Source organism: Neovison vison, chromosome 4 (genome assembly GCF_020171115.1).
Source record: "Neovison vison isolate M4711 chromosome 4, ASM_NN_V1, whole genome shotgun sequence".
In the NCBI taxonomy this organism is placed as follows: Eukaryota; Metazoa; Chordata; class Mammalia; order Carnivora; family Mustelidae; genus Neogale; species Neogale vison.
Window position 1 is genome coordinate 139,204,723 of NC_058094.1, and position 21,864 is coordinate 139,226,586.

Sequence of the window (21,864 nt, forward strand, 5' to 3'; positions counted from 1 at the left end):
GTGATCTCTCTCTGTGAAATAAATAAATAAAATCTTTAAAATAAAATAAAATAAATAAATAAACCACCATTTTGCACCAAAGATGTCTCAAGAATTCTTTCTTGGTCATCGGCTCCGGACCTCAGCCCACCGAACCTCACCTAGGTTCTAGAACTTCATCACTTTTGACAAATGAGGAAAAGGAGAAGACTAGCTAGCCGAAGACTGCAGAGTTGTCATGTCACGTTAGGGCATTTCCATCTTCTGAGGAGACCTCTGGGAGAAATGCTCCAGGGCCAGCTCAGGGGACCTCTTGCTTTTTCAGCAGAGATCTCTAACCTGCTCTTATCCCTGCCTCCGGAGCAGCCTGCACACTCATTGCTCTGTCAGTACTGAGTGGCCATTGGAGGCTTGAGATTTGTCTTCAGCCAGACCTGGCTCACACCCCACCGAATTCCCTGTAGGCATGCAGCCTCAGAGGAGTTACGTAAAATAACACCCAGGATTTCCCCATTTCTAAATTGAGGGTAGTAGCATTCATGTCAAGGGTGACTTTCAGGATTTGGTCAAACAATGAGCAGAAACCAGTTAGTGTGGTGCTTAGGTCCAATCAAGGATTGCTGTTATACCACTGGTGCCCTCCTTGCACCAATAGTCCTCAGTGATTCTGAGCAGCCTAATCACTGATGTTCCCTCCTGCTTTGTGGTCAGACCTTCCCCTGCCCTCTGGCCCCTCCCTCTCTCCTCCCAGCCTCTTTCTCACTAGTAACTGCAGGTGCATCTGTGAAACAGACACTCAGGTCTTCACCTGCCCTCTTCAACACACCCAGTCTCTTTTTAGCAGGTGCAGCCCGGAGGTCACACAGGGTTCTTTCCACCAGGTGGGAGCCAGAGCCATGCTTGGTCCCCTTGCCATCCTGTGTGCTCTCCTGTTTCCAGGTAAGTCCTTACTTGTTCTCAGTGCAGAGTACAGGATTCACCCTGAGGTTCCTGGCCATCACTGTCTCACAGCTGTTCCCCTCTTCCCTGGCAGGTGGTGGAGCAGGGCTCAAGCTGCGTCAGACTGCTTTATTGGTGGCACGTGTGGGCAGTTCATGTTCTCTGGATTGCCAAGTGGATAGCTCGGTCAAGTACATCCACTGGTACCGCCACCAGGAGGGTACGGCACCGAAGAGGCTCCTCTACCTAGACATGTCCAGATCCCTTGTGCAACGGGATTTTGTCCTGAAAGCAGACAAAGTTTATGCCCAGAAGGGCAAGGATAGCTACAGCTGTATTCTGTCACTGCTGAAACTAGAGAAAAGCGACGAAGGCGTGTACTACTGTGCTGCCTGGGCATACCACAGCCCTGTGCTCTGACCAGGTCCCTGAGCAAAAAGGTCTCTGTCTCCCAGGGCACTGAAGACTGGCACATTCCAATGACTCTGGGTCTCTGGGGATGTCCTGGGGTCAGCTCTCAGCACCCTGACTCTCGCTAATGCCCTCTTCCCTCTCCATTGGTGCACTGCACAGAACCCTGGAAACTAAGAAGCCCCTGGCATGCAGGTGGGCGCAAACCCAGGGAGTTGTCCAGTCTGGAGGGACTGCTGTGAAGGTTGTCCAGCACCGTGTTTCTGAAGCATTTGGAGCAGAATCTAAGCTGCTCAATGCAGTGGCCACTAGCCACTAGCACATGTGATTCCTGGGCACTTGAAACAAAGCTAGTTCAACCTGAGATGAGCTGCTTGTGTAACATACAAGCCATGTTCTGGAGAGTATTAAAAAAAAACATGGAATACCTTCTTAATAATTTCTATATTAATTACATGTTGAAGTAAAGAAGTCGTCCTTGAGATGAATGCTACTACCCTCAATTTAGAAATGGGGAAATCCTGTTTTGATATCTCATAGTAAATAAAATAAACCTGAATTTTATTTGTTTCTTTAATGTTTTTGAAATGCAACTTTAGAAAATGTGTCTCATATTGTGACTTATCTTTTTTCTACTGAACAGAGCTGGGACAGGCTGGCAATTGAAGATTCTGGCCATCTCCAAAGAAGAATGTGGGAGTAAAATATTGTGCAAATAATTTCAGAGAGAGATTTACCATAAAATAATTGAAAACTGAAATAGGAAGTTGACTCTTGATTCCAGTTTTCAAACTGCTGTCCTGACCACTGCCTATTACTTTGCAGTAAAGACTCCGTGAGCAAAGCACAGGAAGCAGTTGGTAGGACTAACTTCTCAGCACCCTCATGCACTGATGTACCTGGTGCTCGACTGATGCTGGGGGGCATGATCCTCAGGCAGGTTGATGCAACAGCCCTGAATGAGACCTGGGGCCCTCACTTCCAATTCTCCTTGAATGTTACTCCATATGGGATTTGGGGGCCGTATTCCTTGGACTTCTGTTCTGTCTTCTGTACAAGGAGGTAGTTTAACTACCACAGTAATGGGCTGATCCTCTGTAATAAAGCAAAATTATGCCAATAAGATATCACTATGTTTACTAAATTCTTATAAAGTTTGTCAACTTCTTGAGGGAAAAAAAAAGAAAAGAAAAACTATATTTCTGATCCTCCAGTCCCAAACAGGAAAACACCTACTGCCATATGTGGGGGAAAAGAAAAAGCTCTCTGAGGAAGTCTCAGCTGAATTAAATGCCTTTTCAATTGAAGAAACAAAGTTTATGTACAACTTAATAGCACTGGTAAACATGATTACTGAAAGGAAAGCCCAGTTTATAGATAATGAATCCCTCAGATTCATTAACTCCTTATCTGTCTCCCTGAGTTTTTGCTTGGAAATTTATATTTAACACGTGCCTGATTGTGAAAAAGACCAACACCCCTTTCCTCTATGACGCCTGGGTCAAGAGGAAGACATCCACCATGTGCAGGAGGTGGAGGAGGGGGAGAGACAGAAACTTACTTTTGCTCTGTTTGGGGGATATTCCTGCATTTGTCTTCCCCATATCCTAATACCCCTGAACCCTTTCCTCTCAGTGCCTGATTCCATAGGGGAGTGACCCTGAGACTTGAGTATTAGAGTTTTGTTAGAGAGAAATTAGCTACATATGAAGACACTGTCAGAGAAGTCATTCCAGGTCAATGTAAATCTCAGTTTTCAACATGGGTCTGTAGTGTCTTTGAGTTACAACCTAAAAAGAGAGTGGCCCTGTGTGTGGAGCAAACAACCCCATGTGGAGGGAAAAACAAGTCATATTTGGAGTCATTTCCTCTAGCTGCCCTTCTCCTTGTGGATAAGTTAAGCTTCACCAAGGACACTTTGGCCACAAACAGTAAAGCCAAACCATCCAGAGACCAACAAAACCTCCTATCCTAAGTAAATGGTTGCTAATTAAATGTTTGTTTAAATGGCTGATTCTAACAACACTGAAAGCATCTTATTAGAATGTACAGGACCAAGTATGGTGTTGACTCCCTTGATGTCTGCTGAACTGAGACTGACATTTTGACTATCAGAGAGGGACTCACATTACCTCATGGGTGGGGATTTTGCATAGATGGATGCTTGAAATATCCTGATGACCTGGGCTCAACTCATTTATTTTATTTTTGAGGTGGGTGAGACACAATGATTTTGACTAATAGATGCAGCATTATATTATGAAATTAATGCTGAATAATGTCTAAGAACATCTCATAAAATTATGGGTTTTTTTTCTTTCTTATGTTTTGTTGTTGTTGTTGTTTAGATTATTTATTTATTTGAAAGACATCACAAGGAGACAGAGAGGCAGGCATAGAGGAAGGAAAGCAGGCTCACTGCTTAGCACACAGCTTGATGCAGGGCTTGATCCCAGGACCCTGGGACCATGACCTGAGCTGAAGTCAGATGCTTTAACCCACTGAGCCATCCAGGTGCCCCATAAAACTATAGTTTCCATAGTTCTATTATCCATTACCAACTGATCACACACATTAGTACTGTGGAAAAATTAATGTCTGTTACATCAGAGTCATTTCTAAGAATCACAATTCTGAAAATTTCTGGGCACACCTGGAGATCTATGTTGACTATTTTGTGTTGGATGTTCTTTATGTTCGACTCCCTAGAATGGGTTCAGGAACACAGTTTTGGGTAGAGGAAAGGGCACACCTTGGAGACATCACTTCTAAACATTGGGAACAGGAGAGTTTTTACCATGTTACTCATACCCTTATTGATTCATAGAAAAACCTATATGGCTTTTGATTTTTATATTCAAATTTACTGTTAAACAGAATTCACATTTTACTTAATATTAAAATTCTTGCATGCTATTGAGCACTTAGGCATACTATGTGACATATGATGGTTAGAAATATGTGGAATAGCCTCTGTCTTAACTACTCATTTTCTGCTCTTCTCCATAAAACTTTGCTTCATTTACTGAACAAAACCTTTTTTCTCTGCTAATTCCTACTGACTCCATGTGCCAAGTTAAAGACAAGGTTCATGCCCGGAGAGCTCTGTGTACCTTCGTGGCCTGAGTGTTTCTTTGCATCTCTGCAGAACAGATACCAGGTATAGACAGTGACACCAATACTGAGTCATCCTATTAACACTGTATTTTAATTTCCTCATTTTTGTTTTTGTTTTTTTTACATCTCTTTTGTCATTTGCAGATGAGAGAATAAGACCATCTCAAGCAGAATTTTACACAACCATAGTTTTGTTCAAAAAAGTTGTTTCCTACTTTTTTTCGCCTGAATGCCTTTCATAGAAGGTTGCTATAAAATCAACCTCATGTGTTCATCTGGAGATGGAGAGGAAGATATGCTTTCAAGTATGACCCTGTGTGTCTCCTGCTGTCGGAGCATCATTTCTCCCCCAGGCAAATTAACAGTATGGATGCTGAGGGGCACAAAAGATGGATACTGCGAAATTTCCCATTTCCTCCTCAGGATTAATGCTCCACTCTCCACGTCCCCCTCATTGCTCTGTGACCCAGCATCCTTAACCTTTGTGGAAACATTTATGGGAATCTTTGTTCTGTTTTCAAATGGAAAGTTGGCCAATGGAAACTGAAGCTCAAAAAACAATCACCATGTCACCTGACAAAAGCATTTCTTCATGGACACTAGAATTCCAAGCTAGTGGGCCCTGGGAAAAAGAAACAAATCCCTCCAGTGGGTTAAGTGGTATAAAAAGGAATGACTTCTCCCACATGCACTTCTTGTTCCTGAGCATGAACCTCTGGGTGTGGCAGGAGTTGGCACTATATGTTGGCCCCTGTGAGAATGCAGGCCCCCTTCAGGGAGGGAACCCAAACCTCACTTTCTTCCACTTCCCAGTCTCTTGCTGATGCTCCCACTGGCTACTCCCAAACAGCAACCAGAGAATAAGGAAAACCATCTGTGCAGTCCCTAAAGGTCCATCTCGTAATGCCCAGGGCAAGGTAAGGAGAGGACCACTGTCCACGTGGAGGAGCAAAAGAATAAAAATCAAGTAGTAGTCAAATAACTGGGTTATATTTGTCCCAAAATAAGTAAAACTAATTGCAGAGTTGGGAGATTTTATCTAGTTCCTTTCATTTCACCTTCCACAAAGCCACCAAAGTCCCATCTTTAACAGAACAGGTTGTGCCCTGTTCCCTCAGTAAGAAAACAGGAAACTGGACAAGTATTGAGAAATTATCTTTAAATGTTGTGCTTTCCTAGTTGACCAGCTTAATAGAGAGGAGTGTATAGATTATTTTTTATGCTTTTATTCTTCAGGTAAATGAGGGATTCTGAGGGATTTTTCAAGTTATTAGTTAAGTCATCATCACCTACGTTGCAAAAAGTAAAGGGATCTCTATCTCTGTGTCAATAAATGATTACAGGGCTTTATGAACTAGTATTATGATGAATTCAATTCAGTGTTCCTGATGTTCTTTAATATAATAAACAAGTGTGAAATAGTGTACCAATTGTAACTCTTACCAAAAGAAAGTAGAAAAATGCCTGCCACTTTCATAATGTCAACAAAAATCCAGCTTCTCACATTGGTTATAATTGATGTATCTTTTCTGTCCTTCCTTCATCTACCTTTCTCTCTTGTATGAGTCAATATTTAAATGTTTGATCACAAAAATACCTACTGTGAGTTCTGACCCTTTGAATTTTTTTTAACTTATAAATTGAAGTTACCAAACAGTTACCAAAAGACTAGTTTTATTCTGGAAGTGGTAGAATTAGTATTTATAATCCATAGGTCAATAGATTTCTTTGATTCTTTCTTTTATTCATTCAAAGAAAAAGAGTTAAGCTCCTTACGCAATTTAATAAACATAATGTTCCAGATAGGATGTTAATAATAGCTATTTTTTACTGAAAATTCCTTATATACTAGGTAGGCATTCTATTAAGCAGTTTATACACATCTTGCTGTGTAATGCCTCAGTATCAGAGGAAAGAGAAAAGGGACTCTGATGGATATCAGTGTACCCCCCACAGATGTCACTAACCCTGTCCTAAGTGTCTGGTTTGACATAATTTCCCATTGACTTGCATTCCTAGTTGTAGACTATTATGTTGAAATTGTATGATTATCGCAGAGAGAAGTAAGTTGTTCAGAGATTTTCAGTAGTTGTGAAAAGCTCATTCTGAAGGTGCTGGCAATGAACAAAATGGAATTCCATCCATTTAGCTTCCAGATAATATGCTTGAGTTCAGTCTCTGGAGGAAATCTCATGATCACCATGAGAATCCTACAAATGTTCATATTTCATGGCAGAAAGAATTGATGCTTCAACAAGAACAGAAACTGCAGGGTGGAAACTTTACATCCATGGCATGGTGTGAGTCAGTGGTGGGTTCAGTGCTGGTTATTGCACAAGAAGGTTCTGATGAAGAGACCGATCCCAAAGACCAGCAGGGCAAAGGGCTGGAAGAGGGTGGGAGGAAGACTGGAAGAAGGAACTCTCTCCCCATGCATAGTGATGTCATCATGAGAATGAGCATGAGACAGACAGAGAAACAGAAACGATAAGGAATTTGCCCAAGGAAATTGTCCTAACTTGAAAGAATCTGTTCCCAACCAGAGGAATCGATTTTCAATTGGTAAGGTTAGCACCTCCCTCCAAAATCAGAATGAGAAAGAAATGACATGTATATGTTATCAACAATAATGACACTTCCTTCCCTGGTAGCAGACCCGGAGTTGCAGCCTCTGTTTGGTGTTACCGGTGTGCTCTGCTCATATATGCCTAAGTGAGGGGGCACCTTGGGGTCCAAAACCTATCCCATGCCCACCTACACCCTATACCCTGAGCAGGCCTGTGTCAACCTGGAGCAAAAGTGACTTTTTCTAATTATTCGGCAAAGACTGTGTCCTTTTTGATTTACTTAAAAAAGGAAACTTCTGTGCTAAGAGACTGTTCAGAAGGTAGTAACTACATAGAGTTATGTAGAAAAGATACAGCATTTAAAAAAATTTAACCTGTAAGGTTTCTGACTCTTAAAAAAATAAACTAATTTACAAAAAAGTATTGTCAAAGAACCCGTGAAAATACTATTGTTTGAATCTAGGAACCAAATTTTATAATTTAAAGCCTTGAGAAAAACTGACCATCATGAGCAATACAGTAAAACAGCAACAACAAAAGTCAGCGTTTGCATAGACCCCATGGGTCCCAGACTGTGGAGTCAGAATAGATCAGCTGGAGCATCTCCAGTTGTCTTCTGTGGAGGAGATGCTCCCTCCCAGTAACTGCTTTCAGATTTAGAGATGAGAAATCCAAGAACTAAGCATACAGCCTAGAGGAGGACTCAGTATTATCATTGGTACTTCTTTTAAATTTCACATCTGTCTCTACTCCTTACCATGAAATAATTGGGACAATTAATTTAGAAAAGTCTTCCTTGACAACCATTTGCACTATTTCTATCTATATTAGATATACCTGTGTCTGCATATCTGTCAGTGTCTGTCTCCATATCTATGTCTATCTACATATCTGTGTCTTTATCTCTGTCTCACTCTTTCTCTTTCCAATTAGTAGCCAAAATGATACAACCAGAAATATCTATATCTATATCCACAGTAGAAAAAAAGATAATTACTCAATGCTGTATTTACCAAAAAAAGTGATTTATTGGTACAAAAGAAAAAGAATCAGGCTTTGGGTATCTGAAGTGTCAGATGTATTTGGTCTCCTAAGACACAGGCTTAGAGGCATTATGATGAGAACAAGAAATAGGCAGCACTGAGACATCCTCTACTGAATTTTTTTTTACAGTCCAGAGAACACAGTAGATGAAGCCACGTGCAAATGTACCAAGTATTAGAGGAGCCCGACTGTCAGCCCCAGGAACCTCTCTTCAGTTCTGGACTCTCATCATTTCCACAGGACAACTTAGCCCAGTCTCAGCCTCAGCCTCATCCCCCTCCCTGTGCTCCCTGACAGGTACCCGAGTCCTAGACTCAAGGGGAAAAAAAAGCAGACAGCCATCAGCTGTGCCTTAGGATGCCAGGCTTCCTGCTGCAACTTCCCATTAAGCTGATTGCCTCCTGTGGAGAGCTTCTGCCTGGAGTTGTTGAAAAGTGCCTGAGAGTCAGGACATATCAGTTCTTTTCTGAGATTTCCAGGGAATATCTGTAGTTCAGGCTGCATGAGAAGGGGCTTGAAATGGAGAGAGGGCACAGGACTGAGGTCATAGACTTGAGTATGAGGGCCAGGTGTGGTGCCATATGAAGGAAGATGAATACAAGTGCTCTTGGGTTACACATGCTCCCAAGTAGGACCTTTTTCTCTGTGTCTGTGACCTTCCCAGGGTCTGTACAAGCTTGGTCTCTAGTGCAGCCTCCATACACACTTGCCGAATTAATCTGTGAATCAATGAATCCCAGGAAGCATTACTGAGGAAGCACATTTAGAGTATTTCCTGTAATGAATCCTAAGCACTCATTCTGGTACATTAAGAGAAATATATAGACCCCTCTGAAAATACAAACATACTTATGTACATATACATGCATATTCTTATTACATAATGGTATATAATATATTATATATTAAAAGTATTTATGGAAGAAATAAAATATCTTACTTAAGACTGTGTGTTCTAGACATAGATCCTCTGGTACAGATTATTGCTCTGCCACTTACTCATGTCAGACCTTTGATAAAATAACTGATGTGTCCAAAGCCTCCATTTTCTCATATAAAATATGGAACCAATAATAAAATCACCCACTTAGTAGGCTTTGTGAAGATTAAATGAGATAATGGAGCCAATGTGTCCACCTACCATGTAGAAAATGCCTTCAATATTGAAAGCTATTAAAGTTATGAAAAATAAAAAAATAAAATCTCTATTTTTGAAAGTGTTTAAAATAATAAAGGATAAATTCTGCCTTTGTTTACCTCCATGTTTGAAATAATTCAAGATGAGAAAACACATTTTTCCATGAATGTGTCTGAAATGACCATTTATCTCCCTTCTAGGCTCCTAGCATCTGAAATCCTTATCTATGTTCAGGAAATACCACACGTTATGAATCTGAGTGAAAGAATGAACTTGTTCTCACTATAGGAAGGAAAAATGTCAGATACTGTTTCTCAGCCTTCCTTAACATACAGTCAGGTAGAAATTTTGGGTTCCCCCAATTAGACATATTCATACAACTGCTACCTCTTAATACAACACATACACAGAGACACACATATGCACAAACACATAGGACAGAGAGTGATGCAAATGCATATGCACACTCACGCATGCACACACACAGACAGATATAAACAGACATAAACACAAACACAGACATAGGGACTGTAAAGAAATGCCTAGCAGCCATGGTGGACCAGGGGACCTCTCTCCAGGGTGACCATGGGTGCCTTCTTTCTGTCTCCTAGTCCTTTTCATTCCCAGGATGAAACTTCCAGCATAGGGAGAGTAAGTCCTCTTAGTTGTAGGCCATTGGCCTTCTGTTCTACCGTCCTCCACCTCCACAATATTCAACTACCCAGTATGGATCACTTCAGAAATGGTATTTATTGGAAAGGAGGGAAAACAGAGCAGCTGCCTCAGGAGGAAAACTCAGCCATCCTGGCTTCTTCCTCTCTTTTCTCCACAGGCAGGACTCAAGCCAGAGTTCACATCAATTTCACATGGTATGTGACAAAGCCACACACAAGTTTTAGGCAGAACTGTTTCAAGTTCTAAGTCATGCGTACATTTAGAGAAAACCATATGGAAATCACAAAAGGCAAGCTAAAAAGCTCTGCTGAAGACAAGATGGAGGAAAACAGGAATATGGAAAAATAAATGCATAAAAATAAAATAATAATAATATGTGACTGATTTTCAAAGTTAGTACTTCAAAAGGGTCACTGAAGCTTTTTCACATGAAAATTTGGTGTAAATAATAATGGTTGACAATATGAGGACATTGAATTTGTGAAACGATAGTAGTAGAAAACATGTAATTATTATCAAAAGTCTACTGTATTTCAGAACCTGGACTAGCAGTTATTAGGCTGAAAGGCTCTTAGTTATTTAATGTACACTAAGTTCTGTGATAATATTGCTATCACATCCATTTTCAGATGAGGATTTTTGAGGCAGAAAGAGATTAAGAAATCTGCAGAGATTCAGGCAGCTCCTAAGTGACATGAAGAAATGCTTCAGTGACGTGGTGAGTTGCTCAGAATATGATGAGAACTGAAAGAAGAACACTGCAAAATGCAGTGTATATTGCACCTGTAACCATCAAGGAATTTGTAGCCCACAAAACAACATTTATGTCCATGTATCTTCAAAGAAGAAATCGAGAAGTCCAGAGACCCTAATGGACAGAGTTTTTGCTCCTGGTGAGATGCTCAAGGGAATTTTTTATCTTCATCTTTGTCTTTTTTTCTGTTTCATCAAGGATGATATTTAAACACGTGTCCTACGTAGCAGCTTTGTGAATTTCCTTGATTCAATTGTCACTCCTCTGACCCTTGCTGTCCTGTTCTATGGAATGAAAACTTACAAGCATCCATATCATGTAATTGTGATGAGGATGGACAAGGTTAAGGACATCTAGAATGAAACTTCAAGAATAAAAAATACTCCCTAAGTATTAGCTCATTTTTTAGAGAGGTGGGGAGAGGCAGAGGGAGAGAGAATCTTAAGCAGGCTCCACACTCAGTACAAGCCCAATGTGTGGCTCAATCTTAAGACTCTGAGATCTGAGTCAAAATCAAGAGTCAGACACTTACCAACTCAGCCAGCCAGTTGCCCTAAATATTTCCTCTTCTGAAAGTTAGTATTTATTAATCATGCAATATTTTAAAATATTATATTGAGAAAGTATTTTCATTAAATAGCTCCTCGCAAGTAGAAACAATTCTCATTTCCACAGAAATCAAGATTCTTTCATAGTCCCTTCACATTTATGCCAACAGTTCTCCAGATACCACCAGTCTTATTTTGAGATGGGCACAGCAGCAAGAAGCCTACAAAACACAATGCCCTCATTCCCTCCAAGTCTGCGGCCAGCAATTGACCTCATCAACCACTTTTTTAATCCTCCCCCTTTCAGGCCATGCCCTTCTGCCACTAAGGCAGGAGGCATCCAGCCACCAGGTCCTCACTATCCTGCCTGCTTCTATAGGACACAGCCTGGCAGATGGGGTGTCATGGCTCTAAACATTCAATTTCTTCTTCTTCTTCTGAGCTCTTGAGTCACACTCCTGGACCATTTCAATCTAGATGAGAGGGCAAATATATTTTGTAATGTTTCTTATAATTATTAGAATATTGGGTAGCCTGGGTGGCTTAATTGGTTAAGTGTCATCCTTCATCTCAGGTCATGATCTCAGGGTTGTAGAATTGAGCCCTATGTTGGTTTCCATGTTCAGCAGGGAATACGCTCTCCTTTCCTCCCTTCTTGTACTCTCTCTCTGTCTGTGCCTCTCTCTCAAATAAATAAATAAAATATTTTAAATGGAAGTTCATTGGAAATGCTCTTCTTTTATTTAGAGTTCCATCAAGGATGGAACATTTCCACATATGCATTTCACAAAACTAAAGAAAACAAATTTTTATTAAACAGACATATTGACATATATTGCAAGAAATCGAGAATGATTTTTGAAAAGGTAGTTATTCACTGGTCGGAGCAAAAACACAATCAGGCTTTGGAGCATCAGATTTTTGAAAGGTCAATAAAAATCCCTACTCAAAGTCATGTAGGTGGGAAGAACAAAGTTGAAGCGAAAGATTTCTCAAATTATTACTTCAATCCCTGCCATAAATTTCAAGAAAAAGAGGATGTTGTCATTTACTACTGTGCCGGTGGTACTCACCACCCTAGAACTGTGAAGACAACCAGCAGAAGATCTTCTTGCATCTGTACAATCCACATCCTTCCATACAGTGGCCACCACAACCAGCCTCCCAGCTAGGGTCCCAGCCTCACTCTCCCCTGGTCTGAAACACTTCTGGAGCTTTCCAGGAAGCCATTTGGGATTATACTTGCACATATTTCCAGCTGACCTCAGGAGCTGTGTTTTCAAAGTGTTCTTGGAGTGAAAGTTCTGTGGGGGTTGACAGAACACAGGCTGTACCATTGTCCATCATCTCAGCATCCAGAGACTGGTAAAGTACATGCTGACAGGGAATCACTGTGTGCCATTATTAGTGCATGTAAAAGATCGTTCTGTAATTTAATTATTATTGGTTAATTTTAAAACTCAAAAATTAGAGCTTAATGAATTTAGGTTTAATGTTGAGCCAAAGGTATAAGTTCATGCCTTCTGAACTGGAATTCACCAAAAGGTTTAAGGACTGCAATTCCTTAACTGAACACTAGAGGTCCAATAAATTAGAATTGAACAAGGCCCTTTTGCTGGGGGGTGTGGGGAGATTGGTGACAGCATAATGTCATCACAACAGAGCTCAGAATTCATTGAGGTTGTTAGAGGGGCCACCATATTGGGACACTGTTAATTCTCCTTGTGAAAGATGAGAGGGAACCTGCCAAGACCAGAAAAGCCTACCTGCATGTGGATGGAGGTAGGGCTCAGGGAGGGAGTAGGTGTGGGTAGGTGTGTCCAAGTTCTCTCTTCATGTTCTCACATTCAGCACTTGTTAGCTCCTGTAAGCCAGATCACCTAAATGTTCTGTTGCAGTATTAGCAAGCACGTCTGACTCCTGAGGTAACTGAAGTACTAAGGGGTCAGTGACTTGTCCAGGTCACAGAGCTAGTACAGGGTGAGGTGGCAGAGAAAGGGAGTGACCCAGATCAACTGGCTTCTCTTGATTATTGAACTAAATCATTCTTCACTGCAGGACAATACAAGGAACACTACATTGTCCCTGACACCAGGGGCAGATTAATATAGAACATTGAGTGACACAGATCTTTCCAATGTGTTACAACACAAATGCAGAGATTAGCTGTCTTCAGAGAATAAGTAAAATGCCAATAAACCATCAATTGACTTTTCTATATAAAATGCCTGTCCTCATGCTTCTGAGCAAGGTTCTGCAGTATGAGATTGCAGGGGAATGGTTGAGTGGGTGTGAGAATAATCCTGCCACACCCCAAAAAGACCCATTTACCAGGAATTCCTTTCCGGATTGGGAGCCCACTTACATGGGGCACAGAAAGCCCCAGACCTGTTCACATCTGGGACAGATCGGGAACAACCCAGGGAAATATCTAACCTACCACTTCTTCTGAGAAACTTGAACCACCCTTCAGCCCCAGACCTGAGGAGTTCTGTTAGAGGAACCTCACTTCTTACCCTATCACAGGGGAGCCAGCCCAGCCAACGAGATGCCACAGCTGAAAGTATTCATTTTCTTGTCTCCCAGGCCTATGACTTGTCCCCCCGCAACTTTAGCCTACAGAAGAAACTCAGGAAATTATTTATGTTCTTTTTTTTCCATTTAATTTTTTCATAGGATTTTCTCTTCTTTGCTTGCAGTTGGCTTTGGGTAGGCAAAGTTGGAGCAACCCACAATATCAATCTCCAGAGCAAGAGATGAGTGTGCCCATATATCTTACAAGGTTACCACTGAGGACATTAACAAAGAAGTCATCTATTGGTACTGACTGAAGCAAGATCAGGGATAGATTATCTCACATTTGTCTCAACACATCTTACCTAGGGTCACTTAAGTGGAAAGAACAACACTTCCACTTCAACCTTGAAAATAATTTTCCTAAGGAAACAAGATGGGGCCATGTACTTCTGTGGCAGCTGGATTAGGACCCACAGTATCAGAGAGTATCAGAGTGGCCAAGAGACACTGCACTAGAACCAACTTCTGGACTGACCCATCCACATCCTTCTCAATATGGGCAACCACAGAGGCTGCACAGCTGGGGGCCGGGCCTGAGTCTCTCTCTCTGTTGTATTTCCTGAGGTTGGCAGGAAAACATCTTAGATTCTGTTCACACGGTGAGCCCATATGACGTTGACAATTATGGTACAAATTAAAGTAGTTTGAACTGATATCCTACTAAATTAGGCTGTCAGGGAACTCAAAATATACATAGTGAATGGTACCAAGGAAAACCCATTTGTCTGTTAATGCATGGTAAAGGGAGATTTCTAGTCCCTAAATGGCTCACAATAAAGACAGTAAAGCCATATAAAGACTACATAAGTATTTCTTATTATTACTTTCCAATTTTATTCATGGGCATTACAGTTTTTTGGAGTTACAATGGTCTGTGAAACATAAAAATTCCATGCTTTTATTATCATCCTATGGCCATATTGAGGAGTCCACTGATTGTTATATCCCTAAGTAAATGGCAGGTATCTTAGTTATAGATGACATCACGGTATAAATCCCATACCATAGAGGTAGAAGCAACACCTCACTTCACATTCAGGGTCAATACTAGGACAAAAGGAGCACTACGCCATTGGAACATGTCCTTACTACATCAGGCACCTCCAACATGGTGGAAACACCTGTAAGAACTTTTTCTCCAGGATTCTGCAAGGAAAATAAAAATCCTGAATACAGATCAGATGATTAAAAAGGATAACATATGCTCATTTTATCTTGTAAGGAAAAGATGGTGAAGGTCTTTCACAAATTACTAAGGTTAAAAATCATGGTTGAGAATAAAATCAAGTTAGTAGCATGATGGTCACCAGTTTTCAACATAGTGATACACAGAAGTAATGTGTGAAATTACAAAGCCTCCTCCCCCATCTCCTTAGAGTCCACTTTCAAATGCAGAGGAAATATCTTTACTTCAGAAAAGCTTGATGCTTGTGGTAATTGAAGATCTGACCACATAGTCACCATGCACAGTTTACCTTTGGTTCCCTGAAATCATGACAACAGCTTTATTCTCTGTTTCTACTTCTAAGAATCAGGTGGTGCTATCAAGTGCAGAGATGTTATGGAAGAAGCATGAATTCCTGACTCAGCAATGTCAGAACCTTCTCAAGGGCAAACTGAGAATCATGATTGTTGTCTGGGGTGGCTTCCAGAGGAATGAATCTGAGGGCCTAGTTCTCAACGAGGCCTCTCCTGTCTCCTAACACATCTACAGAAGAAAGGTCAGAAGACCCCTGAATGAAATATGGAGTCAGAGACCAATGAACTCTTTTAAGAAAGAAGTAAATGAAAAGAGGGATTAAGCTTCTCAGAGTATCTGTTTTGAATATTTTCCACAGATTATTCTATTTAATCCTCAGAAGAGTAGTACACGAATGTACTGAATTGCCCACATGGGGAGGTGGAGACACTGTGACTTTTCAGTACAGGACAACCATGATAAACTACAATGATGAGTAGGAGTGAAAGGACAGACTTATTTATGTCGCTTTGAAGTGACAAGATACTACGCAGCCATTGAAAACCTGTTTTTAGAAGAATTATCAATGAAATTTACAAATTTAGTGAGGGCCAGAGCAAATTTTTTCCGATTTAAACATTTCTAAGATGTGTGAGGCGAACGTGATAACCACTACACTACGGAAACTACATTTCTAAGATGTAAATGTTAAGCTCCAAGAGACCCAGAACATGTCGCCCCAAGAGAGGACTTGATCAAGATGGAGGGCAAAGGTAGAGTCAGTATTTTCAGCACTAATGTTGTCAATATTTTTGTTTGTTTGTGAATTTAATAATGACATTATTTATATAACAATGTAAAACATATTTGTATATATAACATTTAAAATGGTTATTTTTTTTAACTTTTTTTGTTGTAATTTAAAAAAAAAAATTATAAACATATAATGTATTTTTAGCCCCGGGGTACAGGTCTCTGAATCGCCAAGTTTACACACTTCACAGCCCTCACCATAGGACATACCCTCCCCAATGTCCATAACCCCACCCCCCTCTTTCAACCCCCTGCCCCCAGCAACCCTCAGTTTGTTTTGTGAGATTCAGAGTCACTTATGGTTTGTCTCCCTTCCAATGCCATCTTGTTTCACTTATTTTTTTTCTACCCCCAAACCCCCCCATGTTGCATTTCTACTTCTTCATATCAGGGAGATCATATGATAGTTTTCTCTCTCTGATTGACTTATTTCGCTAAGCATACACTCTAGTTCCATCCACATCATTGTAAATGGCAATATTTCATTTCGTTTGATGGCTGCATAGTATTCCATTGTATATGTACACCACATCTTCTTTATCCATTCATCTGTTGATGGACATCTAGGTACTTTCCATAGTTTGGCTATTGTAGATATTGCTTCTGTAAACATTCGGGTGCATTGCCCCTTTGGATCACTACGTTTGTATCTTTAGGGTAAATACGCAGTAGTACAATTGCTCAGTCATAGGTTAGCTCTATTTTCAAGTTTTTGAGGAACCTCCATGCTGTTTTCCAGAGTGGTTGCACCAGCTTGCATTCTCACCAACAGTGGAGGAGGGTTCCCCTTTCTCCACATCCTCGCCAGTATCTGTCATTTCCTGACTTGTTGATTTTAGCCATTCTGACTGGTGTGAGGTGGTATCTCATTGTGGTTTTGATTTGTATTTTCCTGATGCTGAGTGATATAGAGCATTTTTTCATGTGTCTGTTGGCCATCTGGATGTCTTCTTTGCAGAAATGTCTGTTCATGTCCTCTGCTCATTTCTTGACTGGATTATTTGTTCTTTGGATGTTGGGTTTGCTAAGTTCTTTATAGATTTTGGACACTAGCCCCTTATCGGATATGTCGCTTGCAAATATCTTCTCCCATTCTGTCAGCTGCCTTTCAGTTTTGTTAACTGTTTCCTTTGCTGTGCAAAAGCTTTTGATCTTGATGAAATCCTAATAGTTCATTTTTGCCTTGCTTCCCTTGTCTTTAGCAATGTTCCTAGGAAGACGTTTCTGCGGCTGAGGTCAAAGAGGTTGCTGCCTGTGTTCTCCTCAAGGATTTTGATGGATTCCTTTCTCACATTGAGGTCCTTCCTCCGTTTTGAGTCTATTTTTATTTGTGGTGTTAGGAAATGGTCCAATTTCATTCTTCTGCATGTGGCCATCCAATTTTCCCAACATCATTTATTGAAAAGGCTGTCTTTTTCCCATTGGGCATTCCTTACTGCTTTGTTGAAGATTAGTTGACCATAGAGTTGAGGGTCTATTTCTGTTCCATTAATCTATGTGTCTGTTTTTGTGACACTACCATACTGTCTTGATGACAGCTTTGTAATAGAGCTTGAAGTCTGGGATTGTGATGCCACCAACTTTGGCTTTCTTTTTCAATATTCTTTTGGCTATTCGAGGTCTTTTATGGTTCCATATAAATTTTAGGATTATTTGTTCCATTTCTTTGAAAGAATGGATGGGATTTTGATAGGGATTGAATTAAATGGGTAGATTGCTTTAGGTAGCATAGACATTTTCACAATATTTGTTCTTCCAAACCATGAGCATGGAACATTTTTTTCCATTTCTTCGTGCCTTCCTCAATTTCTTTCATGAGTACTTTATAGTTTTCTGAGTATAGATTCTTAGCCTCTTTGGTTAGGTTTATTCCTAGGTATCTTATGGTTCTGGGTGCAATTGTACATGGCATTGACTCCTTAATTTCTTTTTATTCTGTCTTGTGGTTGGTGTAGAGAAATGCAACTGATTTCTGTGCACTGATTTTATATCCTGACACTTTACTGAATTCTTATACAAGTTCTAGCAGTTTTGGAGTGGAGTCTTTTGGGTATTCTACATATAGTATCATATCATCTGCAAAGAGTGATAGTTTGCTGATTTGGATGCCTTTAATTTCCTTTTGTGTCTGATTGTTGAGGCTAGGACTTCTAGTACTATGTTGAACAGCAGTGGTGATAATGGACATCCCTGCCGTGTTCCTGACCTTAGCGGAAAAGGTTTCAGTTTTTCTACTTTGAGAATGATATTTGCGGTGGGTTTTTCAGAGATGGCTTTGATAATGTTGAGGTATGTGCCCTCTATCCCTACACTTTGAAGAGTTTTGATCAGGCAGGGATGCTATACTTTTTCAAATGCTTTTTCAGCATCTATTGAGAGTATCCTATCATTCTTGTTCTTTCTTTTATTAATGTATTGTATCACATTGATTGCTTTACGGATGTTGAACTAACCTTGCAGCCCGAGAATAAATCCCACTTGGTCATGATGAATAATACTTTTAATGTACTGTTGGGTCCTATTGGCTAGTATTTTGGTGAGGATTTTCGCATCTGTGTTCATCAAGGATATTGGTCTGTAATTCTCTTTCTTGATGGGATCCTTTTCTGGTTTTGGGATCAAGGTGATGCTGGCCTCATAAAATGAGTTTGGAAGTTTTCCTTCCATTTCTATTTTTTGGAACAGTTTCTGGAGAATAGGAATTAATTCTTCTTTAAATGTTTGGCAGAATTCCCCTGAGATGCCATCTGGCCCTGGGCTTTTGTTTGTTTGGAGATTTTTAATGACTGTTTCAATCTCCTTACTTGTTATGGGTCTGTTCAGGGTTTCTATTTCTTCCTGGTTCAGTTGTGGTAGTTTATATGTCTTTAGGAATGCATCCATTTCTTCCAGATTGTCAAATTTGTTGGCGTAGAGTTGCTCATAGTATGTTCTTATAATTGTTTGTATTTCTTTGGTGTTGGTTGTGATCTCTCCTCTTTCATTCATGATTTTATTTATTTGGGTCCTTTCTCTTTTCTTTTTGATAAATATGGCCAGGGGTTTGTCAATCTTATTAATTCCTTCAAAGAACCAGCTCCTAGTTTTTTTGATTTGTTGTATTGGTTTTTCTGGTATCTATTGCATTGATTTCTGCTCTGGTCTTTATTATTTCTCTTCTCCTGCTGGGTAAGGCTTTCTTTGTTGTTTTTTCTCCAGCTCCTTTAAGTGTAGGGTTAGGTTGTGTACTTGAGACCTTTCTTGTTTCTTGAGAAAGGCTTGCACTGCTATATATTTTCCTCTCAGGACTTCTTTTGTTGTGTCCCACCGATTTTGAACTGTGGTGTTTTCATGATCATTTGTTTCCATTCTTCTTCTGATTCCATTCTTCTTCAATTCTTCTTTAACTTCCCGGTTGACCCATTCATTTTTTAAAAGGATGCTGTTTAGTCTCAATGTATTTGTGTTCTTTCCAAATTTCCTCTTGTGATTGAGTTCTAGCTTCAGAGCATTGTGGTCTGAAAATATGCAGGGAATGATCCCAATCTTTAGATACCGGTTGAGACCTGATTTAGGACCCAGGATGTGATCTATTCTGGAGAATGTTCCATGTGCACTAGAGAAGAGTGTGTATTCTGTTGCTTTGGGATGGAATGTTCTGAAGATATCTATGAGGTACATCTGGTCCAATGTGTCATTTAAGGCCTTTATTTACTTGTTGATTTTTTTTTTCAAATTTACCCAATTTATTTATTTTCAGAAAAACAGTATTCATTATTTTTTCACCACACCCAGTGCTCCATGCAAGCTGTGCCCTCTATAATACCCATCACCTGGTACCCCAACCTCCCACCCCCCCGCCACTTCAAACCCCTCAGATTGTTTTTCAGAGTCCATAGTCTCTCATGGTTCATCTCCCCTTCCAATTTACCCAAAAGCACATACCCTCCCCAATGTCCATAACTCTACCCCCCTTCTCCCAACCCCCTCCCCCCAGCAAACCACAGTTTGTTTCGTGAGATTAAGAGTCACTTATGGTTTGTCTCCCTCCCTATCCCATCTTGTTTCATGGATTCTTCTCCTACCCACTTAAGCCCCCATGTTGCATCACCACTCCCTCATATCAGGGAGATCATATGATAGTTGTCTTTCTCTGCTTGACTTATTTCACTAAGCATGATACGCTCTAGTTCCATCCATGTTGTCGCAAATGGCAAGATTTTGTTTCTTTTGATGGCTGCATAGTATTCCATTGTGTATATATACCACATCTTCTTGATCCATTCATCTGTTGATGGACATCTAGGTTCTTTCCATAGTTTGGCTATTGTGGACATTGCTGCTATAAATATTCGGGTGCACGTGCCCCTTTGGATCACTACGTTTGTATCTTTAGGGTAAATTCCCAGTAGTGCAATTGCTGGGTCATAGGGCAGTTCTATTTTCAACATTTTGAGGAACCTCCATGCTGTTTTCCAGAGTGGTTGCACCAGCTTGCATTCCCACCAACAGTGTAGGAGGGTTCCCCTTTCTCTGCATCCTCGCCAGCATCTGTCATTTCCTGACTTGTTGATTTTAGCCATTCTGACTGGTGTGAGGTGATATCTCATTGTGGTTTTGATTTGTATTTCCCTGATGTCGAGTGATATGGAGCACTTTTTCATGTGTCTGTTGGCCATCTGGATGTCTTCTTTGCAGAAACGTCTGTTCATGTCCTCTGCCCATTTCTTGATTGGATTATTTGTTCTTTGGGTGTTGAGTTTGTTAAGTTCTTTATAGATTTTGGACACTAGTCCTTTATCTGATATGTCGTTTGCAAATATCTTCTCCCATTCTGTCAGTTGTCTTTTGGTTTTGTTAACTGTTTCCTTTGCTGTGCAAAAGCTTTTGATTTTGATGAAATCCCAAAAGTTCATTTTTGCCTTTGCTTCCCTTGCCTTTGGCGATGTTCCTAGGAAGATGTTGCTGCGGCTGAGGTCGAAGAGGTTGCTGCCTGTGTTCTCCTCAAGGATTTTGATGGATTCCTTTCTCACATTGAGGTCCTTAATCCATTTTGAATCTATTTTTGTGTGTGGTGTAAGGAAATGGTCCAATTTCATATTTCTGCACGTGGCTGTCCAATTTTCCCAACACCATTTATTGAAGAGGCTGTCTTTTTTCCATTGGACATTCTTTCCTGCTTTGTCGAAGATTAGTTGACCATAGAGTTGAGGGTCTATTTCTGGGCTCTCTATTCTGTTCCATTGGTCTATGTGTCTGTTTTTGTGCCAGTACCATGCTGTCTTGATGATGACAGCTTTGTAATAAAGCTTGAAGTCCGGAATTGTGATGCCACCAACTTTGGCTTTGTTTTTCAATATCCCTTTGGCTATTCGAGGTATTTTCTGGTTCCATATAAATTTTAAAATTATTTGTTCCATTTCTTTGAAAAAGATGGATGGTACTTTGATAGGAATTGCATTAAATGTGTAGATTGCTTTAGGTAGCATAGACATTTTCACAATATTTATTCTTCCAATCCAGGAGCATGGAACATTTTTCCATTTCTTTGTGTCTTCCTCAATTTCTTTCATCAGTACTTTATAGTTTTCTGAGTATAGATTCTTAGCCTCTTTGGTTAGGTTTATTCCTAGGTATCTTATGGTTTGGGGTGCAATTGTAAATGGGATTGACTCCTTAATTTCTCTTTCTTCTGTCTTCTTGTTGGTGTAGAGAAATGCAACTGATTTCTGTGCATTATTCTTATATCCTGACACTTTACTGAATTCCTGTATAAGTTCTAGCAGTTTTGGAGTGGAGTCTTTTGGGTTTTCCACATAGAGTATCATATCATCTGCGAAGAGTGATAATTTGACTTCTTCTTT

The 21,864-nt window shown here is 40.3% G+C and overlaps 1 gene segment (V, D, J or C); it reads left to right on the forward strand.

The window, feature by feature from the left end:
• The first annotated feature begins 875 nt into the window (after positions 1–875).
• The window catches only part of LOC122904687, a 42,879-nt gene continuing 21,890 nt past the window's right edge, over positions 876–21,864 (forward strand). The window contains 4 exon segments of the C gene segment in view: positions 876–918; positions 1,013–1,329; positions 13,433–13,452; positions 18,176–18,195. Of these exon segments, the coding sequence occupies positions 876–918; positions 1,013–1,329; positions 13,433–13,452; positions 18,176–18,195 (400 nt within the window).